The 27,106-nt window shown below is 41.1% G+C and overlaps 1 protein-coding gene and 2 long non-coding RNA genes across 3 annotated transcripts; 1 reads left to right on the top strand and 2 right to left on the bottom strand.

Moving 5' to 3' along the window:
- Positions 1–1,850: 1,850 nt before the first annotated feature.
- LOC125378815 lies at positions 1,851–2,796 on the bottom strand. The gene is made up of 3 exons (XR_007220519.1): positions 2,701–2,796; positions 2,204–2,424; positions 1,851–1,995 (listed from the first exon to the last, which is right to left on the bottom strand). It is a non-coding gene; the product is annotated as an uncharacterized LOC125378815 (long non-coding RNA).
- Positions 2,797–4,875: 2,079 nt separating this feature from the next.
- On the bottom strand, positions 4,876–5,861 carry LOC124122504. Its single transcript, XR_006859161.2, has 3 exons — positions 5,726–5,861; positions 5,229–5,449; positions 4,876–5,020 (listed from the first exon to the last, which is right to left on the bottom strand). It is a non-coding gene; the product is annotated as an uncharacterized LOC124122504 (long non-coding RNA).
- Positions 5,862–13,305: 7,444 nt separating this feature from the next.
- On the top strand, positions 13,306–26,103 carry LOC124122502 (arylsulfatase B-like). The gene is made up of 14 exons (XM_046485541.2): positions 13,306–13,388; positions 14,811–14,922; positions 15,947–15,998; positions 17,746–17,849; positions 18,435–18,541; positions 18,973–19,037; positions 20,003–20,104; positions 20,892–20,955; positions 21,863–21,960; positions 22,726–22,862; positions 23,298–23,356; positions 23,649–23,772; positions 25,533–25,675; positions 25,825–26,103. Exons 2-14 carry the CDS (start codon positions 14,843–14,845, stop codon positions 25,995–25,997), a joined length of 1,308 nt encoding a protein of 435 aa, XP_046341497.2. The 5' UTR covers positions 13,306–13,388; positions 14,811–14,842; the 3' UTR covers positions 25,998–26,103.
- Positions 26,104–27,106: the final 1,003 nt, after the last annotated feature.

Here is a 27,106-nt window from a genome sequence, read left to right as displayed (position 1 = left end):
TCTACATCAACTGCACTTTTTTCAATTTTACTTTTTCTCAAGCGTTTGAACTTTTGCATTAATCTCCCGCCACGATCTCCGCATGTCCTAATATAGATATGGTCCAGCTTTAGGTGTTGTCTGTTAAGGAGAAATTACTTTGTGTCCTTTGTTCAAATTAAGTTTGTTATTGTTATCGAATACATGCCACAGAGACAATTGAAATAGTTCTTGTACCGACAAAAGGTAAGAGGGTATGGTGAAGGCCAGTCTAATGGTAATTGATAAAGGGGGTTGAACTACATGTATGTGTAAAACGAAAACATTTAGCCGACAGCAAATCACCACATGCATCGCTTGCGGGATATTAATAGGCTTCCTTGGAGCTCTGCGGTGTGCTTGGTGTGCAGCTAAAACCACTGTGACATCACCACAAGCGTTACAAAGCAGTTTATGCAATAATATCATTATGATATAATTTTTCTACCATTTCCGCGATCGCGAGGTATATAAGTTCGTAAAAAACTGGCAGCCATCAGTTTTTTCCTATCGCTTATCAAAGAAGGACATTACGATACAATATGCAGTTCTCTAACTTCGCCGCACTTCTTGGCCTTGGTGAGTATTATCATTCTGTTGTCATGCTATATCAGTTTAAATGGTATTAGCTGTCCGAAATAAAACGCTGGAAAGTAACATGTCCCATGCAATCTTTAAAATGGAGTTGTTTGTGTGTGATATGACAGTATTGTAACTCCAAATCCTATATTCCAACAGCGTAAAAGTGTTAATTTCACAGGAAAGTGTGTTGCTTCAAGTTTCAAGCAACATCCTCCTCAACATCTACTATATAAAGTGTAATGCTTTATACATGGGCGTGTCTTTGTTTATTTTCCAGCTCTGGCAGCCGTTTTGGGTTTGGCTAGTGCTCACGGTCATGGTGGCCACGGACATGGTGGTCATGGACATGGTGGTCACGGACATGGAGGTCATGGACATGGACATGGTGGTCACGGTCATGGAGGACATGGTCATGGTCACGGAGGTCATGGTCACGGAGGTCATGGCCACGGAGGACACGGTCACCACGGATGAAGCTGCCGAGACGTTTGGGATTGATATCCTAAGTACACAGTCACATGAGAATCTGGATGCTGGGAATCCACTGTGTAGTCGATAACCTATTGTATTGATTGTGATTCGTGTATCATCATTGCCTCAAAGAATTAAAACATCGATCTGACAATTATGCTACTGTTTGTATTATTCATTCTCTTCTATATGGATGCTAGAATGACTACAGAACTAAAGCAATTGTGCAAATAAAATAATACTTAGTGCATGTACATAACAGCCCAAGTGACAGACGTAGGTTTAAGTCTGACAGCAAGAGAGTATGGTCTGAGATATGATAAGACGACACATCCTTGTTTCGTGCATGCTATAAAATCCACTCCCAGAAACACCATGGCTCATGTCATCCAAAATGCCGTAGTGTTTAACTGCAGCTATAAAGCAACTTAGGATAGAGGTAGTAATCAGTCCAATTCTGCACAACGCCTGCTCTATGGCATGTCCCAACTACTTTCAACTGGTACGTGCGTCGGGTCTCCCAAATGTGCCACTGAGTCATATATATCTTGTATCACCCCACATACTTAGCAAGGATTCGTCGTCATTTGATGGTATTAACCTAATATGCACACCATTGTCGATATGCATTGAATTTATCATGAAGTCCATGATAAACCAGTGTGCATATGAATCATTCATCATACCAATTTGGTAAGAGGTAAATGTATTGGCGGCCAGAGCATTCTCACTTTAGCCCAGTGATCCCCGTACTCAATAAAAGAGAAGATAATGTGTAATCAGATTTAACACTTTGGAGTGTATTTTTATTCAGAGGTCTGGTCAAACAAAATACAAGATCATCATGTTTTACATGAGTTGTTGTTTCCCCGTTGTCCAGCAGCAGTGGAATAAAAAACAAGGGCTTTCTCGTCACACATCTTTCTGAAATGAAGAATAGGCCAAAGTTATCAGGCATGTCATTTCTACTGAAATTTGCAGAGGACATTGCCTCCGAGATATATACTTTATGTTTACAGAAACGAGTATTCCCGAGGAAAGAGTTCATCCCGTCAGGCGTTAATTGTTCTTTGGAAAACACAGTAAAGAACGTTTGCAACACAACCATTGTGAGATCTAACCGTCTACCTACCAGCTGCTATGTTTATCCATGGTGCCCCTTTCCTCCATGGCCGCCTCCATGTCCTTTGCCCCCGTGTCCGCCACCATGGCCTCCGTGTCCCTTGCCCCCATGGCCACCACCATGACCTTTGCCGCCATGACCCTTTCCACCTCCATGACCACCTCCATGACCATGACCATGACCACCACCATGACCCTTGGCCATGCTGGTTCCGAACACTGCAGCAAGAACTGTCAGAAAGAGAAAACACAATACATTATTTGCGACGCTGATAATGTGTACTGTTCAGGCTAGTTAAAAGCAATTATTAAGACGTAAACACAGTCACATCGCGTTAATAAAATGTTGACAGTTGGAGTAGATGGCATATCATATTTAGGTTTCCTATATAGATTGACAGTGACTGTCAAGTAACTTTTCTCACAAATGATCTGAACTTTCAGCCAGGCGATTATACAGCGTGACTAGTGTAGATTTACATTAAGGAACCAACGAGGTATGCTCACCTGCTACAAGGAGCACTGCGACTTTAAGAAAATGCATATTTGATGGTTCTGATGAATGCAAACCTCAGAAAACGTAAAGTTACCTTCTGCACGTTCTCTTTTATAGAGGTGTAACAGCATGTTCTGTGCATGCATGGGGATGCGGCGCACCTTTCCAAATCAGATTAATTAACCAGATGTTTAATTTCTACATCAACTGCACTTTTTTCAATTTTACTTTTTCTCCAGCGTTTGAACTTTTGCATTAATCTCCCGCCACGATCTCCGCATGTCCTAATATAGATATGGCCCAGCTTTTAGGTGTTGTCTGTTAAGGAGAAATTACTTTGTGTCCTTTGTTCTAATTAAGTATTTTATTGTTATCGAATACATGCCACAGAGACAATTGAAATAGTTCTTGTACCGACAAAAGGTAAGAGGGTATTGTGAAGGCCAGTCTAATGGTAATTGATAAAGGGGGTTGAACTACATGTATGTGTAAAACGAAAACATTTAGCCGACAGCAAATCACCATATGCATCGCTTGCGGGATAATAATAGGCTTCCTTGGAGCTCTGCGGTGTGCTTGGTGTGTAGCTAAAACCACTGTGACATCACCACAAGAGTTACAAAGCAGTTTATGCAATAATATCACTATGATATAATTTTTCTACCATTTCCGCGATCGCGAGGTATATAAGTTCGTAAAAAACTGGCAGCCATCAGTTTTTTCCTTTCGCTTACCAAAGAAGGACATTACGATACAATATGCAGTTCTCTAACTTCGCCGCACTTCTTGGCCTTGGTGAGTATTATCATTCTGTTGTCATGCTATGTCAGTTTAAATGGTATTAGCTGTCCGAAATAAAACTCTGGAGAGTAACATGTCCCATGCAATCTTTAAAATGGAGTTGTTTGTGTGTGATATGACAGTATTGTAACTCCAAATCCTATATTCCAACAGCGTAAAAGTGTTAATTTCACAGGAAAGTGTGTTGCTTCAAGTTTCAAGCAACATCCTCCTCAACATCTACTATATAAAGTGTAATGCTTTATAAATGGGCGTGTCTTTGTTTATTTTCCAGCTCTAGCAGCCGTTTTGGGTTTGGCTAGTGCTCACGGTCATGGTGGCCACGGACATGGTGGTCATGGACATGGTGGTCACGGACATGGAGGTCATGGACATGGACATGGTGGTCACGGTCATGGAGGACATGGTCATGGTCACGGAGGTCATGGTCACGGAGGTCATGGCCACGGAGGACACGGTCACCACGGATGAAGCTGCCGAGACGTTTGGGATTGATATCCTAAGTACACAGTCACATGAGAATCTGGATGCTGGGAATCCACTGTGTAGTCGATAACCTATTGTATTGATTGTGATTCGTGTATCATCATTGCCTCAAAGAATTAAAACATCGATCTGACAATTATGCCACTGTTTGTATTATTCATTCTCTTCTATATGGATGCTAGAATGACTACAGAACTAAAGCAATTGTGCAAATAAAATAATACTTAGTGCATGTACATAACTGCCAAAGTGACAGACGTAGGTTTAAGTCTGACAGCAAGAGAGTATGGTCTGAGATATGATAAGACGACACATCCTTGTTTCGTGCATGCTATAAAATCCACTCCCCGAAACACCATGGCTCATGTCATCCAAAATGCCGTAGTGTTTAACTGCAGCTATAAAGCAACTTAGGATAGAGGTAGTAATCAGTCCAATTCTGCACAACGCCTGCTCTATGGCATGTCCCAACTACTTTCAACTGGTACGTGCGTCGGGTCTCCCAAATGTGCCACTGAGTCATATATATCTTGTATCAACCCACAAACTTAGCAAGGATTCGTCGTCATTTGATGGTATTAACCTAATATGCACACCATCGTCGATATGCATTGAATTTATCATATGGACGCGGGAGGCGCTATGAAGATAGCAAATGTGTCAGTAGGCTTATTTGTCTGTTAGTGTTTGTGAGACAGAGAGAGAGAGAGAGAGAGAGAGAGAGAGAGAGAGAGAGAGAGAGAGAGAGAGAGAGAGAGAGAGAGAGTCCATGATAAACCAGTGTGCATATGAATCATTCCTCATACCAATTTGGTAAGAGGTAAATGTATTGGCGACCAGAGCATTCTCACTTTAGCCCAGTGATCCCTGGACACAATAAAAGAGAAGATAATGTGTAATCAGATTTAACACTTTGGAGTGTATTTTTATTCAGAGGTCTGGTCAAACAAAATACAAGATCATCATGTTTTACATGAGTTGTTGTTTCCCCGTTGTCCAGCAGCAGTGGAATAAAAAACAAGGGCTTTCTCGTCACACATCTTTCTGAAATGAAGAATAGGCCAAAGTTATCAGGCATGTCATTTCTACTGAAATTTGCAGAGGACATTGCCTCCGAGATATATACTTTATGTTTACAGAAACGAGTATTCCCGAGGAAAGAGTACATCCCGTCAGGCGTTAATTGTTCTTTGGAAAACACAGTTAAGAACGTTTGCAACACAACCATTGTGAGATCTAACCGTCTACTTACCAGCTGCTATGTTTATCCATGGTGCCCCTTTCCCCCATGGCCGCCTCCATGTCCTTTGCCCCCGTGTCCGCCACCATGGCCTCCGTGTCCCTTGCCCCCATGGCCACCACCATGACCTTTGCCGCCATGACCCTTTCCACCTCCATGACCACCTCCATGACCATGACCATGACCACCACCATGACCCTCGGCCATGCTGGTTCCGAACACTGCAGCAAGAACTGTCAGAAAGAGAAAACACAATACATTATTTGCGACGCTGATAATGTGTACAGTTCAGGCTAGTTAAAAGCAATTATTAAGACGTAAACACAGTCACATCGCGTTAATAAAATGTTGACAGTTGGAGTAGATGGCATATCATATTTAGGTTTCCTATATAGATTGACAGTGACTGTCAAATGACTTTTCTCACAAATGATCTGAACTTTCAGCCAGGCGATTATACAGCGTGACTAGTGTAGATTTACATTTAGGTACCAACGAGGTATGCTCACCTGCTACAAGGAGCACTGCGACTTTAAGAAAATGCATATTTGATGGTTCTGATGAATGCAAACCTCAGAAAACGTAAAGTTACCTTCTGCACGTTCTCTTTTATAGAGGTGTAACAGCATGTTCTGTGCATGCATGGGGATGCGGCGCACCTTTCCAAATCAGATTAATTAACCAGATGTTTAATTTCTACATCAACTGTACTTTTTTCAATTTTACTTTTTCTCCAGCGTTTGAACTTTTGCATTAATCTCCCGTCACGATCTCCGCATGTCCTAATATAGATATGGCCCAGCTTTTAGGTGTTGTCTGTTAAGGAGAAATTACTTTGTGTCCTTTGTTCTAATTAAGTATTTTATTGTTATCGAATACATGCCACAGAGACAATTGAAATAGTTCTTGTACCGACAAAAGGTAAGAGGGTATGGTGAAGGCCAGTCTAATGGTAATTGATAAAGGGGGTTGAACTACATGTATGTGTAAAACGAAAACATTTAGCCGACAGCAAATCACCACATGCATCGCTTGCGGGATAATAATAGGCTTCCTTTGAGCATATTGATACATATTGATACATATTGTATGGGTGCAAGTCTGGTTCATGTTAATATCCGCTCTTGATACATATTGTATGGATGCAAGTCTGGTTCAAGTTAACGTCCACACTTGATACATTTTGTATGGGTGCAAGTCTGGTTCATGTTAACGTCCGACCTTGATACATATTGTATTTGTACATCTGGTTTATGTTAACGTCCGCCCTTGATACATATTGTATGGGTGCAAGTCTGGTTCATGTTAATATCCGCTCTTGATACATATTGTATGGATGCAAGTCTGGTTCAAGTTAACGTCCGCCCTTGATACATATTGTATGGGTGCAAGTCTGGTTCGTGTTAACGTCCACACTTGATACATATTGTATGGGTGCAAGTCTGGTTCGTGTTAACGTCCGCCCTTGATACATATTGTATGGGTGCAAGTCTGGTTCGTGTTAACGTCCGCCCTTGATACATATTGTATGAGTGCAAGTCTGGTTCATGTTAACGTCCGCCTTGATACATATTGTATGGGTGCAAGCCTGTTTCATGTTAACGTCCACTCTTGATACATATTGTATGAGTGCAAGTCTGGTTCATGTTAACGTCCCAATTAAGATGTGAGATTACATCATCCGCGTGCATGTGATATGTCTATTATGTGATGTCGTCTTCCCTCAGCTGACAGCTTGATATCGAGTACAACAATGCACTTGGCAAATTATGAGATATGTATGACTAACTCTGTGCTCAAGGTGATACTGTTCTCCTTTAAGACCTCAACGCTGACATGTTAAAGGTTGTTACGTCATCACAAGATAAACATTTATCTAGATTAGTAAGCACACGATGTGTATTGAATACATTGGAAGAGCATACATTTAGAAGTTAAGACAAAATCAGTAAATCGCTAATAGATTATATTATCACACCATCTCATTTACAGGGTATGGAAGAATTATAATGTGTCTTTGGTACTACTAAACTTCTGATCACATTGCATGTGTGACATTTAAAGAAAATCTAGAAGTGAGGAAAAAAACATGTGGAGCACATGTAAATAACTCAATAAATCAATTCAGAACAGAAAACTTGGATATAAATTTTGATTACAATAACTGATTTGCTAATGACCCCAGTGGTACATGATATGTTTGTTTGTTTGTTTGTTGTTTAACGCCGCTCTAAGCAAAATGTTAGCTTTGTGACGGCGGTCTTTAAATAATCGAGTCTAGACCAGATAATCAGTGGTTGACATCATGAGCATCGAACCACGCTATTGGAATATAATGACATGCATCAACCAAGTCAGCGAACCTGACCACCCGATCCCGTTACTCGCCTCTGATATTTATGTTTCTAAAGTTGACTGTTTTATACGTAAAACTTGCAAGGAAGAAATCACCTAATCCAGACAGGATTCATTTTGAGCATATTTTGAACGGTGAACTGTTGCTTATCTTTTTAATGCAATGATTAAGTGCCAGTACATTTCATGACGTTTAAAGACAGGGAGCTATCATTTCTGTTTGTGAAGGAAAGACAGAAACATCAAATCCAACCAACAAAAAGCGGCATTACTTTTACATCTTTGTTTTAAAAGGTCATTCTGACTTCTGCAAGTCTGGTTCAATTTAACGTCCACACTTGATACATTTTGTATGGGTGCAAGTCTGGTTCATGTTAAAGTTATGTGATATGTATGACTAACTCTGTGCTCAAGGTGATACTGTTCTCCTTTAAGACCTCAACGCTGACATGTTCAAGGTTGTTAAGTCATCACAAGATAAACATTTATCTAGATTAGTCAGCACACTATGTTTATTGAATACAATGGAAGAGTGTACATTTACAAGTTAAGACAAAATCAGTTAATCGCTAATAGATTATATTATCACACCATCTCATTTACAGGGTATGGAAGAATTATAATGTGTCTTTGGTACTACTAAACTTCTGATAACATTCCATATGTGACATCACTTCGTATAGACCCGTGTACTTAACATACGGCAGGGGTTAACTGTTTTATTAAATGGAATACGGCAACAAATGGTGAGATAGCATCTTACAAAACTCTCTTAATGAATTGTTATCTTGTACAGAGAGTGACTATGTGAGTACTACACAGGACGGTATTTGGACACCAGTACCATGAGAGTGGAATGAATGTTAGATGCCACACACAGTGTGTTCTTGAGTGTAGTTTTAATGTAAATCTGAAGCCATATTGGAAGGAGGGCGATTTAAATGACGCCCATGATAACATGCGAGCAGCAAAGCCGAGCTGGCGGTGTGAAGTCAAACCCAGAGAAAAGAATGCGGAATCCTACATGTAGTTCAAGGAAGGAGAGAATTCCGACGACGTCATAGACAATCAAAACGTACATTTAAAGAAAATCTAGAAGTGAGGAAAAAAACATGTGGAGCTTATGTAAATAACTCAATAAATCAATTCAGAACAGAAAACTTGGATATAAATTTTGATTACAATAACTGATTTGCTAATGACCCCAGTGGTACATGATATGTTTGTTTATTTGTTGTTTAATGCAGTACTAAGCAAAATGTTAGCTTTGTGGCGGCGGCCTGTCAATAATCGAGTCTAGACCAGATAATCAGTGGTTGACATCATGAGCATCGATCCACGCTATCGGGATATAATGACATGCATCAACCAAGTCAGAGAACCTGACCACCCGATCCCGTTACTCGCCTCTGATATTTATGTTTCTGAAGTTGACTGTTTTATACGTAAAACTTGCAAGGAAGAAATCACCTGATCCAGACAGGATTCATTTTGAACATATTTTGAAAGGGGCTGAAGTGTTGCCTTATCTTTTTAATACAATGATTAAGTGCCAGTAATTTTCATGACGTTTAAAGACAGGGCGCTATCATTTCAGTTTGTGAAGGAAAGACAGAAACATCAAATCCCAACAACAAAAAGAGGCATTACTTTTACATCTTTGTTTGAAAAGGTCATTCTGACTTGACAAATTTACATCCAGCAACATCAGTGCAGTTTCTGACAATCTTCAGTGTGGTTTTAGGAAAGAGCACGGTGCTATAATGTCCTTGTATACAATAATAGATTGTGTTCAAACTTATGTCAATATAGGTTCTGAAGTTTATGCTATAATTTGACAATGAGAAGACATTCGCCGCATATGGCACTCTGGTCTTTTTGTAAAATTGTATAACCTAGGCATTAAAGGTAAAATGTGGGCATGGTTATATCATTGTTCTACATCCATATTGTTCACAGATCTGATGTGATTGCGGTAATACCAGGTGTTAGTCAGGGAAGCGTTATCTCAGTTTGGCTGTTCTTAGTTCACGTTTATGTTCTTATTACTGACCTATGTCAAATATACACTGGTATATGTATTTATAATATCAAAATACCCTGTGTACTTTTAACTGATAACACCACTTTTATTAGTTAAATCCCTACATTTACCATCTTAAAGCTGCATAAGGTACTGTTGGTACTGTTAGTGGGACGGTCGGGTTGCCTAAAATAGTTAAAGCGTTCGCTCGTCACGCCGAAGACCCGGGTTCGATTCCCGACATGGGTAAAATGTGTGAAGCCCATTTCTGGTTTCCCCCGCCGTGATATTGCTGGAATATTGCTAAAAGCGGCGTGAAACCATACTCACTCACTCATACAGAAATGGACATCGTATCACTATGTGTACAAGCAATATATCTATGTAATATCAGTGTGTGATAAAGTATACCGGTGTTGACCTACACAGACTTTGTGATGTTTCTTTGAAGCCTTGTTTTGAAGGATGGTGTGCCAATTCCAGACGAACTGAATTTCTTTAATATCTGTCCGTCTTAACAAAATGACCTACACCAACTGTCAAGTGTAAACACTTGGTCAAGAATGGCATCATCCACAAGTTGTTTATGATTGTGAGTCATCGCCTGTGTTATATGGTAAAGATATTGAACTTGTAGAAGGCACTCAACGATACTTTGCAAGATTTTACCAAACGTTCTCCTACCTATTCAACAAGAGCTAACGTGGGTCCCTTAAGTATAAAAAGCTTATAGATAAGTGTAAATTAGAGCTTTTGGCACATCTCTGTAACAATAGTTATTCATCATTAAGTAAAACTATTTTCTGTATTGATATTTCTTTATATTATCGTAACAAGATGTCTCAAAATAGTGTTCGTGGAATGCTGCGATGAACAGCAGCTAAACGGTATGATTTAGGTTTGCCTAATACTGTGAATATGACATGATCAGAGCTTGATGTTTGTACATAGATAACTTGTTCATAAATATATTATAAAAATGTAATTATGTAATCTCAACTCTTCGGTTCTCTGGAACAAATAAAGAAAGGCATTCGTTCATTCATTCACATAGTATAGTCTTGTGCAGTCCCACTGGTGCCTTAAGGAGACACCACATCTTCCAAATGAATGCTATCATTTGGCCTTCGTCCTTTCTGGTGACCATGGCTGCTGCGATGTCTTTGGGATGCCGGGAACAGACTCAATACACTGACGTTGGCAGTTCGTTGGTTGGTAAGACTGCATACGGCTTTCATTTTAGTCATTACACCGAATGGCATTGCTGTACACGACAGTCGAACCCAATGATTCTCTCTGGACATTTATCAACTGCATTTAAGGCTATTGAATGGATAATTATATTTTCTCTTATATCTTAACTTTCATGCAAAGGATGGAGTGATTTTCGGAACTGAAATGTTGGAAACAGCGTCGATAATTTCTGTTGTGTCTCTCCAACGTTATATCAATCCACAAAGGGTAAATTCAGTGTCAAATATGGTGTTTTGAGTTTGACACGATAGGTATTCAAAACGGTTTTGTGCTGTTAGATTAGATTTGAATGCAGGATCAGTTATCAAAAGAGCTGAAGATTTGCAATTCTGTGTGCCACATGATTGGTTGGTTTGTTGTTCAACGCCGCACTCAGCAATATTCCAGCTATATGACGGCGGTCTGTAAATAATCTAGTCTGGACCAGACAATCCAGTGATTAATATCATGAGCATCGATCCACGCAATTGGGATCAGTGACATGCATCAACCAAAAAAGCGACCCTGACCACCCAATCCCGTTAGTCGCCTTTTACGACAAGCATAGTCACCTTTTACGGCAAGCATTGGTTGCTTAAGACCTAATCTACCCCGGAATCGTCACGGGTCGTGTGCCACATGAAGAAATACTGTATGGAGATGGGTCGAACGAAAAATGTCCCCCAACTTTACTGAAACGTTTAATGATATTTACTAATCGTGCACAAAACATTATAACAAGTTTTTGTAAAATCTTATGGAAACAGAAACTCAAAATTACCCCATGACAACTTGGCAGCTCTCGACAGTGGTTTATACAACCTATCCAGTCTCTTGGGACAACCTTGCCTTTTATACATGCCCTTGCACGTCTATCTCAAGCAACAATTCTCCTGCCTGCTGTTGCGTCTTGAGATACAAACCGTTGGTTGCGTTTTTAGTATATGACCCAACATGTTAGAAACCATATTGAGGCTGTGACACCATAATGGACATGAAACAAATGGTTGTTAATGACACCCGTGACATACTTAGAAAATATCTTTGTAAACGTACAAAACATAAAATATATTAACTATACTTTTAGTAGAGATGTTTTGATGATTATGGACATGGCTTTTCTCGTTTCTATTTGCACCACTTGTTTTCATCCTCTTGTGGTAGACCGCCTCCGTCGTCTAGTGGTAGAGCGTCTGCCCGGAGAGCGGAAGGTCCGGGGTGTGATCCCCGGCCGCGTCATACCAAAAGACGTTAAAAGATGGTACTTGTTGTTACACTGTCTGGCGTTCGGCATTAACAGGGCTAAAACAAGGACTGGTCGGCTCGGAGTCAGTATACTGTGTCTGAGTGGGGTATTCATGTTAAACTGCGGCATGGTATCTCAGTGTGCTAGCACTATAAATCGGCATCAGTCCGGACAAGTACAAGCAGCCACACACATACATACACGTGCATGCACGTCGCTATATAAGTGCAATAATCTTGGGCGCAACGTTAAACCCAATTTCACCTCACCTCTTGTGGCAGCCCCAGGGTGAGTTCGTCCTCGGATGTTCAACAACCCTGGGTGTATTCATGACTGACTATTTTTTAAGCATATTGAACGCTTACAGTCATCACTTTCACAGCTGCAATGTGATCTTTTGATGTCTGATTTGTTCTTCAAATACACAAATCTATCTATGGGTCCACAATACTTTTAATACGTTATGTTATGTACAACTACATAATTGGAATGGTACATCAACGGCCAGGTAGCATCTTGGAAGTACTAGTCATTCATCCTGCTTGGTATTTACTGCCAGGCTGACACATATCGTGTTGCGTTACCTCAATGGTCATCGTGCAATATCCCGTCCGTAATCCACAATGTTAAGCTTCATTAATAAAAAGTGAAAACAATATCGGCGACAGGCTTTCGCCTTGTCTTACTCCCACAAATGACGAGAAGTAACCGTTATCAGGATGTCTTACACGGGACATAACATCTGTATAAATAATGCGAAGAAAATCCAGAAATTAAGAAATTCCCAGAGAATACAGCTTGTGCCATAATGCTTGCCTGTTACTATAATCGGTGCGGTCGGGTAGCCTAGTGGTTAAAGCGTCAGCTCGTCATGGTGAAGACCCGGCTTCGTTTCCCAAGATGGGTACAATGTGTGAAGCCCTTTTCCCGGTGTCCCCCGCCTTGATATAGCTGGAATATTGCTAAAGGCGTCGTAAAACCAAACCCACTCACTCACTTGTGAATATGGGAAGGCTTTACTTACACCCCAGACATCGCATGTTACCAGACTCACACATGCAGTCCCAGCCTATAGTCTAGTTGCAACGTGAACATCACATGCCTTAGACTTATCTCGCATATTCGATATGTGGGTGAAGGCCACAAGATAAACATGATCAGAATATAAAAAGTTTTATCACGTTATTTGATGTGAGATCTGTTTCGAAGTGGAAAGTGATGGAGGAGGCGAACATCCTTGTGTTCCTCTTGGTTTTTGTGTCCTGTGCCGCAACACAACGTCCTAACATTGTCTTCATAGTTGCAGATGATTTAGGTGAGTGAGTGAATGAGTGAGCTAGTTTAACGCATCAATCCATGTCATATTTCCTATTTAGGGTTAGTGAGTGAGTTAGTAAGTCAACTTTTTAATTTGCATCGGCGATATCTCAGCCATACATTGACTCAATACAACATACAACATAAGTTTAACGATTTTGTTTAAGATAATTTTATCCAGAAACACATGGTTTCTGATATTCCTGTGTCTATTTTGTTTGTAAAGGGCGTGTGGATGTCTTGTCGTAGTGATATGGGCGGTCGGGTAGCCTAGAGATTAAAGCGTTCGCTCGTCACGCCGAAGACCCGGGTTCGATTCCCAACATGGGTACAATGTGTGAAGCCCATTTCTGGTGTCCCCCGCCGTGATATTGCTGGAATATTGCTAAAAGCGGCGTAAAATCAAACTCACTCACTCTTATTGATATGCTTATTATTAAGAGGTGGATGTCATTGAACATATAATCTGAACAATAAATAAATTAAAGAGTGGAATATTTTTTTCAGTATGTTGACTACTTTGTATTGTTTTGGCGCCCAATGGATTGCATAGTCTTGGATATCCTGTATTGCTCTGCCTTAATGTTTACTTATAACTACGAATACGAAAAAAAGGTTTGTTTGTTTGTTTGTTGTTCAACGCCGCACTCAGCAATATTGCAGCTATATGACGGCGGTCTGTAAATAATCGAGTCTGGACCAGACAATCAAGTGATTGACATCATGAGCATCGATCCACGCATTTGGGATCGATGACATGTATCAACCAAGTCAGCGAGCCTGACAACCCGATCCCGATAGTCGTCTTTTACGACAAGCATAGTCGCCTTTTACGGCAAGTATGGGTTGCTGAAGACCTATTCTACCCCGGAATCTTCACGGGTAACTTTTGCTACGAACTAACCTAAGTGGAGGTTCGTACAGATTGGAGAGTGTCTAGCGTAAGTACAATGGCTTCAATGGCGCCATTCCAGGTTTATGCCTGAATGAGGTTTTGCAGATATACTGATACAGTTTAGTCACAGTGTAGGGAAAGTTCTTCTTTAGTGTGTCAAAAAGAACAATAGGGGATTTACCAGGAGGGCGTAAGCTTGTCACCCTGAAAGCAGGGATTCGATTCCCCACATGGGTACATTGTGGGAAGTCCATTTCTGGATTCCTCCGTCGGGATGTTGATGGCATATTGAAAAGAGTAGCGTAAAACACATTCACTCAACATAGTATACAAACGATAAGGGTTTAAACTTAATAATAGGGGCAAAGCAGCAGTTTAAATTATGTGTAGGGATCACGAAAATCAATGACACCTGGTGTTCGCGAGACACTCACATCAGGTATAAACGATGCGGTTTTACAATGTCATATCTCAGTGTCAATACATACATGTATTTAAATGAATCGCAACTTTAATTGCACAAAGGATGGAACGATGTTGGTTTCCGCAACCCGAACATGAAGACTCCAAACATCGACGAACTGGCTTCAGAGGGGATCATCTTCGAGAGCGCCTATGTCCAGCCTTTCTGTAGCCCGTAAATACAATTTGTTTACCAACATTACCCACCACTGTAAACAGTCCAATCCTTTCTGCTTCTCTGTACATATCACCATAATGTCACTAGTTGTTATTCGAATTTCAAATATTTCGATCAGTGTCCCATTTTCATAATTAGTTAATGATCTGCATAGGTTTAACATAGGTGATTTAAACAGTATTTTATTTCCATTAATGTTCAGATTTTACATTACATAGCATTACAAAATGGAAAAAGGATTAGCAAACAGGCCAAAAAGGCCTATATTAATGCTTCTCCTAATATTGTACATTATACATGCAGATTGTAATGAAGTCTATAGAGCAGACATTAATGAGTAACACAAAATGAAATGAAATGGAAAGCAAGATACCAAATGCATTGTATATTCTCAAGTTGACACATAACTTACGTAAAGCGGTTTGTTTCAATGATGTAATTGTGAACTGATTTTATAACGTGTTCATTGTCTGAGGGAGATGAATCTTCATTGCCGTGAAGTATAGTATGTATGCTGAGCTGGTTAACAAAAAAGTATTTATCAATTCTAAACTTGGCATAGCGTGGACAAGATAGAAAAAAAGTGGAAAGCATCTTCTCTATTTAGGCCACATGGACAGATGGGATTATCAATCAGAAATCTGTTAAATAAATGTGATTTTAAATCACTACAACCTAGCCTAAGTCTAGATAAAATCACCTGACATTGACGCTGGCCATAACTAGCAAAAGATGTAAAATTTGAAGTAAGTTTAGTTTCTCTAGAAATTAATTGCTTCAACCGAGATAAGGAATGTACATTTCTAATATTAATATCAAGTGCATTCCAAGCTTGTGTAACAGATGGCAAAAAAGATCGACTATACTTGGATAAGCGTCCTTCACTGGTTTAACATAGGTTTCAAAGAAGAAATACAATCTGACTGTGGCTAGATCATGTTCCCCAAAGCTTGACAGATGATATCCATATTTGATATTTATCAAGTGATACATCCGTCTTCTTTCATCTATTGTGTTGTAGGTCTCGCACTGCGTTCATGAGTGGAATGTTTCCTTTTAAAGTCGGCATGCAAGTAAGTAGCTGCCTTTATGATAAACCATTTAGATGTTGGTACATGATATAAAACCAATAAAAATCCTTTTAATTCATGTGTGCAGTCGTGTGTCCTAAGAAGTTGTTAGTTATTTAATTATAACGCCCCTCTCGGCAATATTCGAGCTCTATGACTTCGGTCTGTGTATAGTCGCGTCTGGACCATACGAATAGCTATACTGTGAGGAACGGTCACACGCAATCAACCAAGTAACCGAGGCAGACCCCAGTTGTTGGGGAACAAATTCTAACCCGATATCTTCACGGAGTTCTAATGACACAGAGTCATATCTGAGACAGGTACCAAATGTCTTCAGCAACCCATGCTTGCCGTAAGACTAACGAGATCGGGTGGTCAGACTCGCTGACTTGGTTGATGCATGTCATCGTATCAAATTGCATGGATCCATGCTCATGATGTCAGTCACTGGATTGTCTGGTCCAGATTCCATTATTTACAGACCGCCGTCATATAGATAGAATATTGCTGAGTGTTGCGTTAAACAACAAGCAAACAAGACAAATGTCATTATATTTTACACAAATGTAAAAGTCGTAGCCAAGTACAGTTGTTTTTCAATATACCGGTCATGTTAAAAATCGGACTCGTGAACAAATTGGTGTGTTAGTGGTGTGAATCAGGTCATGCAGTTCTTTCATTCTCAAGGGACGATTCGGTGTCTAGGAGTGGTCTTTTGTTTAAATAATTGACCTCCGATGTTAAGGGTAAACTATTTCGTTTTAAGCCTATCCTATTGCATTGTGTAAATTCTGTTGGTCTTATGTGAACATTTAATTGAAGAAGCGAGAAAGATGGGTATAGTCCGCAATGAAAGATTGTGTACATTTTGTATTTTTCCGAATATTGCTTTTGAATGGAAAGCCCGTTTTGCGATGTCCTACGTAACGACCTTCTTCCTAGGTATCATGTTGTAGATGCCAATAGTGTAAACAAAGTTGAAGCAATTAATGTTATCATGCAGTAAATATGTTATCAACCTCTTGGCCAAAAAGATGTTTCTAGCCCTGAATATAACCGTGTCAACTCTTTCGTCAATATAGGATATATTGTATGGTCCGCCGTTTGAAGATACTGTCACATGCACTGAATAATTGGCTTGTGTCCCCTTTGCGGATATAAGCAGTTTCTCATTCATTCTCACGGGATGATTGATATTTCTTTATACCAGTATACATGAGTGGGGGCACGGGTGGCCCAGTCGTCTAAGGCGCCGCGATTCGCTGTGCAGAGTAACGTCCCTTGGGCACGCCAGAAACCTATGATTGTGGGTTCGAATCTCGGTTCGTCCCGATTATGTTTCTAGGTTTGTCAGCACCATACCCGTGCTCGTGGGTTTCAGCGAAGTGGTAAACGTCTGAGACCTGCATCACTTCGGGCTTTCCTCCCACATTAAGCTGACACGCCGCGATATAACTGATATATTGTTAAAAGCGGCGTTAAACCCAACTCACTCACTATACATGAGTGTATCATAATGATGTGGAAGGAAATCCCGAAGTGATGCAAGTCTCGGATGTTGACCACTGTGTACCAGAAACCTATAATCATGGGTTCGAATTCAATATTCAAACAAATTATGTTTCTATATTTGTCAGCAATAGCTCTGTGCAGTGAATACCGGTGCCTTAGGCGACTGGGCCATCTGTGCCTCCATTTACGGATATTTCCAATAGTACTAAAACAACATATGAATTTCAATTTCTAGCACCTAAATATTGCCGCCAACAGCTCTGCATGTGTGCCTCTCAACTACAACTTCCTGCCACAGGAACTGAAGAAACTCGGCTATGCTACCCACATGGTTGGCAAGTACGTCCAGAGAAGCCTCAGCACCTTGAACACGACACAGCCTGCTCAGTGTTCAGGACGACCCGTGAAGATCCGGGGTAGAATAGGTCTTCAGCAACCCATGCTTGCTGTAAAAGGCGACTGTGCTTGTCGTAATGGGGGACTCGCTGACTTGGTCGATGCATGTACTTTGTATCCCAATTGCGTAGATCGATGCTCATGAAAATCTCTGGATTGTCTGGTCCAGACTGGGGTGGTCGGGTAGACTAGGCGTTAAAGCGTCCGCTCTTCACGCCGAAGACCCGGGCTCGATTCCCGACATAGGTACAATGTGTGAAGCCCATTTCTGGTGTCCACCGCCGTGATATTGCTGGCATATTGCTAAAAGCGGCGTAAAACCATACTCACTCACTCACTCTGGTCCAGACGCCATGATTTACAGACCGCCGTCTGAAATATTGCCGAGGGCGGCGTTAAACAACAAATAAACAAACAAACAAACAAAGATAAGTCAATAAATAAACCAACACTGATCACGGATGTTACGCGCTTCACCACACAGGGCAACACGTTCTGAACTTTTAAGCACTGTGTGTCCTGTTCCAGATGGCATCTTGGTTTTTGCAAGTGGGAGTGCACACCAACGTACAGAGGGTTTGACACGTTCTTTGGCTACTACAACGCACAGGAAGACTACTACAACCACAGCTTAGGCAAGTTTATAACTACGTGCACTACAACCCCCCCCCAAAAAACAACAACAACCCAACAACAACAAAACAAAAAACAAAAAAAACACACAAAACCCGAAACCTCTGCTTGTCGTAAGAGCGACATAATTGATCAAGTTTTGGCTCGATGACTTGGATGATACCGAACCAGCCAACCCCGACGGCGTGGATTCCTGCTCATATCATCAATCACTGAATTGGCTGTTCGCGACTCGAATATTATTTACAGGACATCGTCATAAAGCTTGAATATTGCTAAGTGGGCGTAACATAGGAAACATACAAAACGTTAACTATTGGGTTGATGATGAAATAAACATATTTGTTTATCATAGGGCTCGATGTGCTGATTAAACATTTGAAAAAAATATTTTCAGATCTATGATTTGTTTTGTTCACTTGTTTGTTTACAGGGGGATATTTAGACTACAGAGACAACAAACTTCCTGCTTGGGACTACAAAGGAGAATATTCAGCTGTAACATATTTTTAATTTGTCGCAAACAATCCCATTACAAAAAATAACCGTTTAATGTTAAGAAATGCCTAGCCCTGTACAATGCACTTCAGCGACAGAAAATACTAAATAGCATACAAAAACCTGGCTTATCCATAACTGGAAAGAACATAGACAAACTGAAACGCCAAACACATTCGTGACCAACTCGTGTTATTCCGGCTACGGAAAGGGGCGAGTGGTGACGAATGACACCAAACAAAGAATCGCGCAAGGGGGGTAACTCTTTACACCACCGACTCGAGAACAATTATCAATCTACAAACACCAACACAATTTTTGTCTATAACTCCAATATTTATTTATTTCAATTATTTCTACAGAAGGAACATTAATATCTCCCGGATCCATCACCCGTGAATACATGTGACGACCATACCGCGCAGGAGTGACGGTTGCCAATTTGACATAAGCTAATGAAATCAGGTCGTCTATATCTCACGGAAGGTCAAATCAACCCAACTCCGTGCATGAACTGCCATTACAGCAATGTGAGTGAGTGAGTGAGTTGGGTTTAACGCCGCTTTTAACATTATTCCAGTTATATCGCGGCGTGTCAGCTTAATGTGGGAGGAAAGCTCGAAGTGATGAAGGTTTCAAACGTTTACCACTTCGGTGAAACCCACGAGCACGGGTATGGTGCTGACAAACCCAGACTTAGCTGATCCTCCCTTACAAACAGAACGTATTTTTGGAGAACTAGGTTCGTCGTAAGATTCTATTCTACCCCGGAATCTTCACGGGTCTATCTTCACGGGGTCTGGTCGTAAGATGCGACTTAGTGGATCGGATAGTGACATGGTTTGATCGTATCCCGGCGGCGTGACCGTGGTTCATAATAACAACCACTTGATACATCGAGTGACTGATAGTGTAATCTGCGATTACAAGAAACAGATGTCCGTCATTGCATGCCTGTGTTTCAGTATACATTCGCCCAGAAAGCTGTTGACATCATCCATCAACACAATGTCTCCCAGCCTTTGTTTATGTACCTGCCCTACCAGAGCGTACACGATCCAATGGAGGTAGGGTCATCTTTGAATCTAAGGAACTGTGTGTGTTTGTTATAGAAAGAGACCGCCTCCGCCGTCTAGTGGTAGAGCGTCCGACCGGAGAGCGGAAGGTCCGGGGTTCGATCCCCAGCCACGTCATACCAAAATAACGTTAAAATATAGTACTTGTTGTTACCCTGTCTGGTGCTCGGCATTAAAAGGGCTAAAACAAGGACTGGTCGGCTCGGAGTCAGTATACTGTGTCTGAGTGGGATATTCATGTTAATCTGCGGCATGGTATCTCAGTGAGCTAGCACTATAAATCGGCATCAGTCCGGACTAGTACAAGCAGCCACACAATCACACACACGTACATGCACGTCGCTATATAAGTGCAATAATCTTGGACTCGACGTTAAACCCCATTTCACCTCACCTTGTTATAGAAAGAAACGAACATATTTTCATGTATGTAAGCAATATTTGACAAACAGTCATTAATTGTTTTCTTGATATGTGTCTGAAGGATAAAAAGCAAATACAACTTCAAAATCTAGATGTTACCATTATCATTGTCTATGACAGTTATTTTGAGCATTATCACATGGGTATATGAATATTTTGAATCTAATATACTGTTTGTGTTTAGTTGCAGACTTGGCGTACATAATATGTGCAATATATTTGTAATATATTTGACAATTTCATTCAATGGTTCATTTCATGATGAAAGAAATGATTGCTATCTCCATCACTGAATATGACAGTTATCTGGATCATTAAGCACTTAGCCTCGTGACAACGTTCTCGTTCTATTTAGGTTCCCGTAGAGTACTTCAACATGTATCCTAATGTGATGAACCAAGGTCGCAGGACATACTCAGGTATTTTTGTATTCTTTAAATTGTAGTTCCACATTCATCATCCAGCATGATATCATGACGTAGGCAACAGTTGCAGCGAGCTCTATGCTCTACATTTCCATTTAAAGTGGACAAAATTGATATAAATGTCTTTATTAGACTGTTATAACGACGTTTCGATATTCATCCTTATGTCAAGCAATGCTGAATTATGAGTGAGTGAGTGAGTATGGTTTCACGCCATGGTAATATTCCAGCAATATCACGACAGGGGACACCAGACATGGGCTTCACACATTGTACCCATGGCGGGAATCGAACCCGAGTCTTCGGCGTGACGAGCGAACGCATTGGCCACTGTAGGCTACCAGACCGCCCTTACTGAATAATAAACTTGGTACAGAATAATATGTGGTAGGTGAAGGATCAACAGTAACAACAGTTATCACATATGATGTGAACTAATAACAGGGGGCACGGTGGCCCAGTCGTCTAAGGCGCCGCGATTCGCTGTGCAGAGTTGCGTCCCTTGAGGACGCCAGAAACCTATGATTGTGGGTTCGAATCCCCGTTCGCCCGATTATGTTTCTAGGTTTGTCAGCACCATACCCGTGCTCGTGGGTTTCACCGAAGTGGTAAACGTCTGAGACCTGCATCACTTCGGGCTTTCCTCCCACATTAAACTGACACGCCGTGATATAACTGGAATACAGTTAAAAGCGGCGTTAAACCCAATTCACTCACTCACTCACTAATAACAACAGCGGGATAATATTGTAACAACATGATGGACAGAGAACACATATTGAGGAAGCCAATTAAACCAGCATGGCGTTCATTAAAAACATTACAATAATAATCTGTTAACAAATGTTATTTAGTACCTGAAGATGACATCATCGTTTGTAATGGTATGACCTCCCTCTAGGAATGGTGACGGCCCTCGACGATGCGGTTGGGAACGTGACAATGGCACTTAAAGAGAAGGGCCTGTTTGAAAACACACTCATTCTGTTTACGGCTGACGTAAGGAATGCCACCTTTCTTTGTGATTCGACCCGTGAGGATTCCGGGGTAGAACAGGTCTTCAGCAACCCATGCTTACCGTAAAAGGTGACTATGCTTGTCGTAAAAGGCGACTAACGGGATCGGGTGGTCAGGCTCGCTGACTTGGTTGATGCATGTCATCGATCCTAATTGGGTGGATCGATGCTCATGATATCGATCACTGGATTGTCTGGTCCAGACTCGATTATTTACAGACCGCCGTCATATAGCCGGAATATTGCTGAATGCGGCGTTAAACAACAAACCAACTAACCTTTGTGATTCAACATTATAAATAAAGACAAAATAAATGGAAGAGAAAACCATCATAAATCTTAAGATAAGGACATAAACAGAGTTTTACGACGACGTAGGTTGGTCCGTCATTGATAATAATGAAGCCAATTTGAATATCTCAGGCACATTTTTCTCAGTAGCGAAGAGTTGGATGGGAACAAAACTGACAAGGGAGTAACATATCTTATTATTTCCCCTCCAAAATTACCAGTAAACACAACTGGGCACACATTGGACTCGGACTCATTGGTCAAGCATGAATTACCCAGTCTCGTGGAATTCGGTAATAAAATGACTGACGCAGGATTTGTGATGCAAGTGATGCGCCGATACCCGACAAACATTTTTGTAGCCTAACAGGGGTCTTATATGTTATCGATTGGACAGAGGAATCTGATTTAGGAACACTGTTGCATGGTGTTATACCCCAATTATGTGTCACCCCAGAACGGCGGCCCTATAACAAGTTATGCCAACAACTGGCCTCTGAGAGGTGGCAAGCACACAATCTGGGAGGGGGGCACGAGGGGGACATCGTTCATGTATGGCACCGGCTTGAAAAAAACAAAGACAACTTACAATGGGTTTGTACATGTTTTATCTCATCATCATGAGTTCAAATGTTGGAAATTTGTCATTTGTTTTTAAGAGTGAGTGAGTGAGTTGGGTTTAACGCCGCTTTTTACATTATTCCAGTCATGTCGCGGCGTGTCAGCTTAATGTGGGAGGAAAGCCCGAAGTGATGCAGGTCTGAGACGTTTACCACTTCGGTGAAACCCACGAGCACGGGTATGGTGCTGACAAACCTCGAAACATAATTCGGGCGAACCGGGATTCGAACCCAAAATCATAGGTTTCTGGTGTGCCCAAGGGACGCAATTCTGCACAGCGAATCTGTTTTGTAAGAAGTCTAACGGAGTGATTATGTTGATTTTAATGATTCCCTACTAGTTTTAACAGTTGACACTCAAAGATATCTATGTCTAAACATATTTAAAAGAGCACCTGTGTTATTACAGAATGATGCATGCTGTAGACTGGAAGCCAACATTGGTGTCAGCAGCTGGAGGATCTCCTGGTAATAAAGATTGCCTGTTTGCCGGAGAGACTTACCCACCGATACAAATCTAAAATTTCATTGACACCAAATAAGTTTTAATACCAAATAATTCTCTTTGTGTTGGTTAAACATGTAACGAGAAAAATTTATATATTCAAAGCCGTCTTACCAATTGTAATATGACGTCTTATCTAGGTCAGGACGTCATTAAACAACGAAAAGATTTTTATAACAATATTACATGCCATGATACGGTTTCAGAATCAATGTCGAATAGTGAGACAACACATTATAACATTATGTTTTCCAGAAATGTCAATTGACGGTATGAGTCACTGGGAATCCATCAGGAAAGGGCTTCCTTCGTCAAGGACCGAGTTTATCTACAATCTCGACAATACTGAACCAGCAATTGAGGGACATGCTGGAATCAGGTAACTGATTTTGATGTTAGGTTACAGAAATAATATTTTCACGACCGGCCATATTTTGAATATACATATACTCTTAAAAAAAAAGAAACGCAATACGAATATTTTTGGCCATAGAAGCAAACTTAGGGGACCAAGAGGTGCAAAATTAAAAGGTTTAATGTGTTATAGTGTCAGTGACAAATTTCCCGGATCAAAATGATCACAACAAGGACATCCAAACCATTAGTCGTAAAACACGTACGATTCGTAAAAACGCACCCAGGGCATAAACAAAAGGACCGTGGAGCTGCACGTACTGTACGTGCAACAGTATGAACGGTACTAAAGTGCAGGGGTTTATGATTGCCTGGCATCTGCGTCAATCTAACAGTGACAGTTGAACAACATGCCAAGATTGACTGAAGTGCAAAGAACAACGCCATGCAGGCAGGGGGATCCCGATCAGCTATAGCCAGGGTTTTCAATGTAGCGCTCAGCACCACCACAAGACTATGGATCGGTTTCATAAGCATGGGTCAACACGTGATCGGCCAAGGTCTGGACGACCAAAAGTAACCACCCCGCCCAAGATCACTACATCAAACTACGCCACCTACGTGAAGCACGACCACAGCCACCTCAACCGCATCCCAAATACCCGGACATTATATCCGACCAGACCGTACGAAACCGTTTAAGAGCAGCAGGTCTACGAGTAAGACGTCCTGTTCGATGCGTCATATTGAGTCCACATCAACAACGACTGCATTGGTGTCGTTCACACAGGGTATGGCTTTGACTGCGATGGAGGGATGTCTGGTTCAGCGACGAATCAAGATTTCTCCTCCGTCGAGGGGATGGAAGATCACGGGTCTTCGTTATGGTGTGGGTGGCTATCTCTCCTCATGGCAGGACAGGTTTGGTCCATATCCAGGGCCTTGTTACAGCTCAGCGATACATCAACGAAATTCTCCCACTACACGTCCTCCCAATGGCAGCCAACGGCAACGGTGTATTCCAGCAGGACAACGCTCGACCGCATACATCACGGATCACAAGAGCCTATCTACACAACAACAACGTTGTTGGATGGACGGCTACGCCGACGTCAACCACAACCCCAGACTTTGCAGTAGTTTGCTTTTGCGTTGCAGGCCGAGTTGGCTACCATTCCCTAGGATGTGATTTGCATACTCGTCTCTTCCATGGACAGGAGATGTCCGCTATCTATTCAAGCGGGGGACATACGCTTTATTGATGGTAGCTGACTTTCACCTTGGACGTTTCCTATGTACTGATAACTGAGATGACTACAGTCACCACAACATTTTGGCTCATTGCCTTGTACGGTTCCTCGAATAAATGTATGTTCCTACCTCACACAAATCTGGCTTTGCGTTTCATTTTTTGAAGAGTATAGTTGTTCGCTCTGCAATCAATTGGGCAAGGATTGGGTCTATCGGGAGCCAAAAACTTTCACAAGAAACTATCCAATATTTCTGGATACTGACCATTATTTGGTTACGAATAGTTCTAAACAGTGGTGGGACTTGATAGGAAGTAGTTATGCATGGAACCGACTATTGTCTATTTTTTTCGACAGAATATGTTTAAAGATAGTGCTTTAAGATATACAGTTGTTTTTGTCAGTGAAAGGAAGAGCCAAACAACACTATATTTTTCCGGAACATCCAGCATGTTCAGTGAACAGGTTTTTGTCTTTTTGTACCCCCAAACCAGAATATTTTATGGCCGACCCCTCTGGCGTTGTTTTTTAACAGGGTTGGAGACTACAAGCTGATAATGGGCTACCCAGGTGGACCCGATGGCTGGCCCGAGCCTATGAACAGAACAGAGAGGGATATTTATGTGACCACCATATATGTTGAAGGAGATAGTCCAGTTCATCTGTACAATATACGTGGTGGGTGAAGTACTGTATCTACCTATTATAAACCATACAATTTAGTTCTCATGAAACTTTGCTTAATTGATGTAGCAAATTAAGCATACGTATGCATCCCATCCTGCACTTTCCGTCATATTTATTGTGCATATACTTCTCCGTCTCAGAGGATCCAACTGAGCATAACGACCTGGCACAGAAGATGCCGGACATTGTTGACAAACTAAAAACCCGGATGGATGACTACCGGAAGCAGATGGTCCCCGCTGATCACCCTCCACCTGATCCTGCTGCTAACCCAAAGAATTTCGGGAACGCATGGACACCCGGATGGTGCTGAGCTTACATCTGGTCTCATCAGTAATTTTCAGTCATCCATTCCTATAATTCCAATGACTATATTGCCGTTGTTTCTGTTTCTGAGGGGGGCACGGGTGGCCCAGTCGTCTAAGGCGCCGCGATTCGCTGTGCAGAGTTGCGTCCCTTGGGCACGCCAGAAACCTATGATTGTGGGTTAGAATCCCCGTTCGCCCCGATTGTTTCTAGGTTTGTCAGCACCATACCCGTGCTCGTGGGTTTCAGCGAAGTGGTAAACGTCTGAGATCTGCATCACTTCGGGCTTTCCTCCCACATTAAGCTGACACGCCGCGATATAACTGGAATACTGTTAAAAGCGGCGTTAAACCCAACTCACTCACTCAATTTTATTTATGTAAAATATTTAAAATAATATGTGATATGTGACCCAAAGTGTAATTTATCTTACAACGGCCTGTAATACGAAATAAACTTGATTGATTGGACAAGGTGTATATACTGCATGGCGATTTGCTGATTGCTAGGACATAACTAGGATTATTGGTTTTTCAACGCCATATCCATGCGTCACTATTTCTCCAACATTAAGCTGACTCGACGTGGTGTAATTAAGGTAATGTTAAAAGCGTCTTTTAACCCACCTCACTCACTCTAGTATGTAATACGTCTACAGAAAGATAATTCAGGAGAGGAACACTTTCAAATAAAAGTCAATATCAGGCCTCCGCCAAATACTAAATAAATAATCAAATAGAACGAAAATACATTGTATTTATTTCCAATTCATATTTGCCATCCAACTAAGAATTCATGTCCTCATAAGCATCAGATAAGTACACGGTTTAAGACTTGGCCTCGTGAATACAAGAACCAAAGTTGCGGCTTAAATAATAAACGCAGTTAATGTTCAATCACTGTAAACCAAAATGCGTTTTAGTTTCCTTTTATATTTTAGTTATTTAAATAATAAACGCAGTTAATGTTCAATCACTGTAAACCAAAATGCGTTTTAGTTTCCTTTCATATTTTAGTTATTTAAACGTGGCCACCCGGGCACCACATAAATATAAAGCTGTCAAGCGTATTACATTAATATCACAGTAGGTAAAAAAAATCCATTTCTCAAGTGCA

This window comes from Haliotis rufescens, unplaced genomic scaffold (genome assembly GCF_023055435.1).
Source record: "Haliotis rufescens isolate VD_foot unplaced genomic scaffold, xgHalRufe1.0.p SCAF_13, whole genome shotgun sequence".
NCBI classification, from domain to species: Eukaryota; Metazoa; Mollusca; class Gastropoda; order Lepetellida; family Haliotidae; genus Haliotis; species Haliotis rufescens.
Note: the sequence above shows the minus strand (reverse complement) of the source record. Positions and strands in the feature narration are given on the sequence as shown.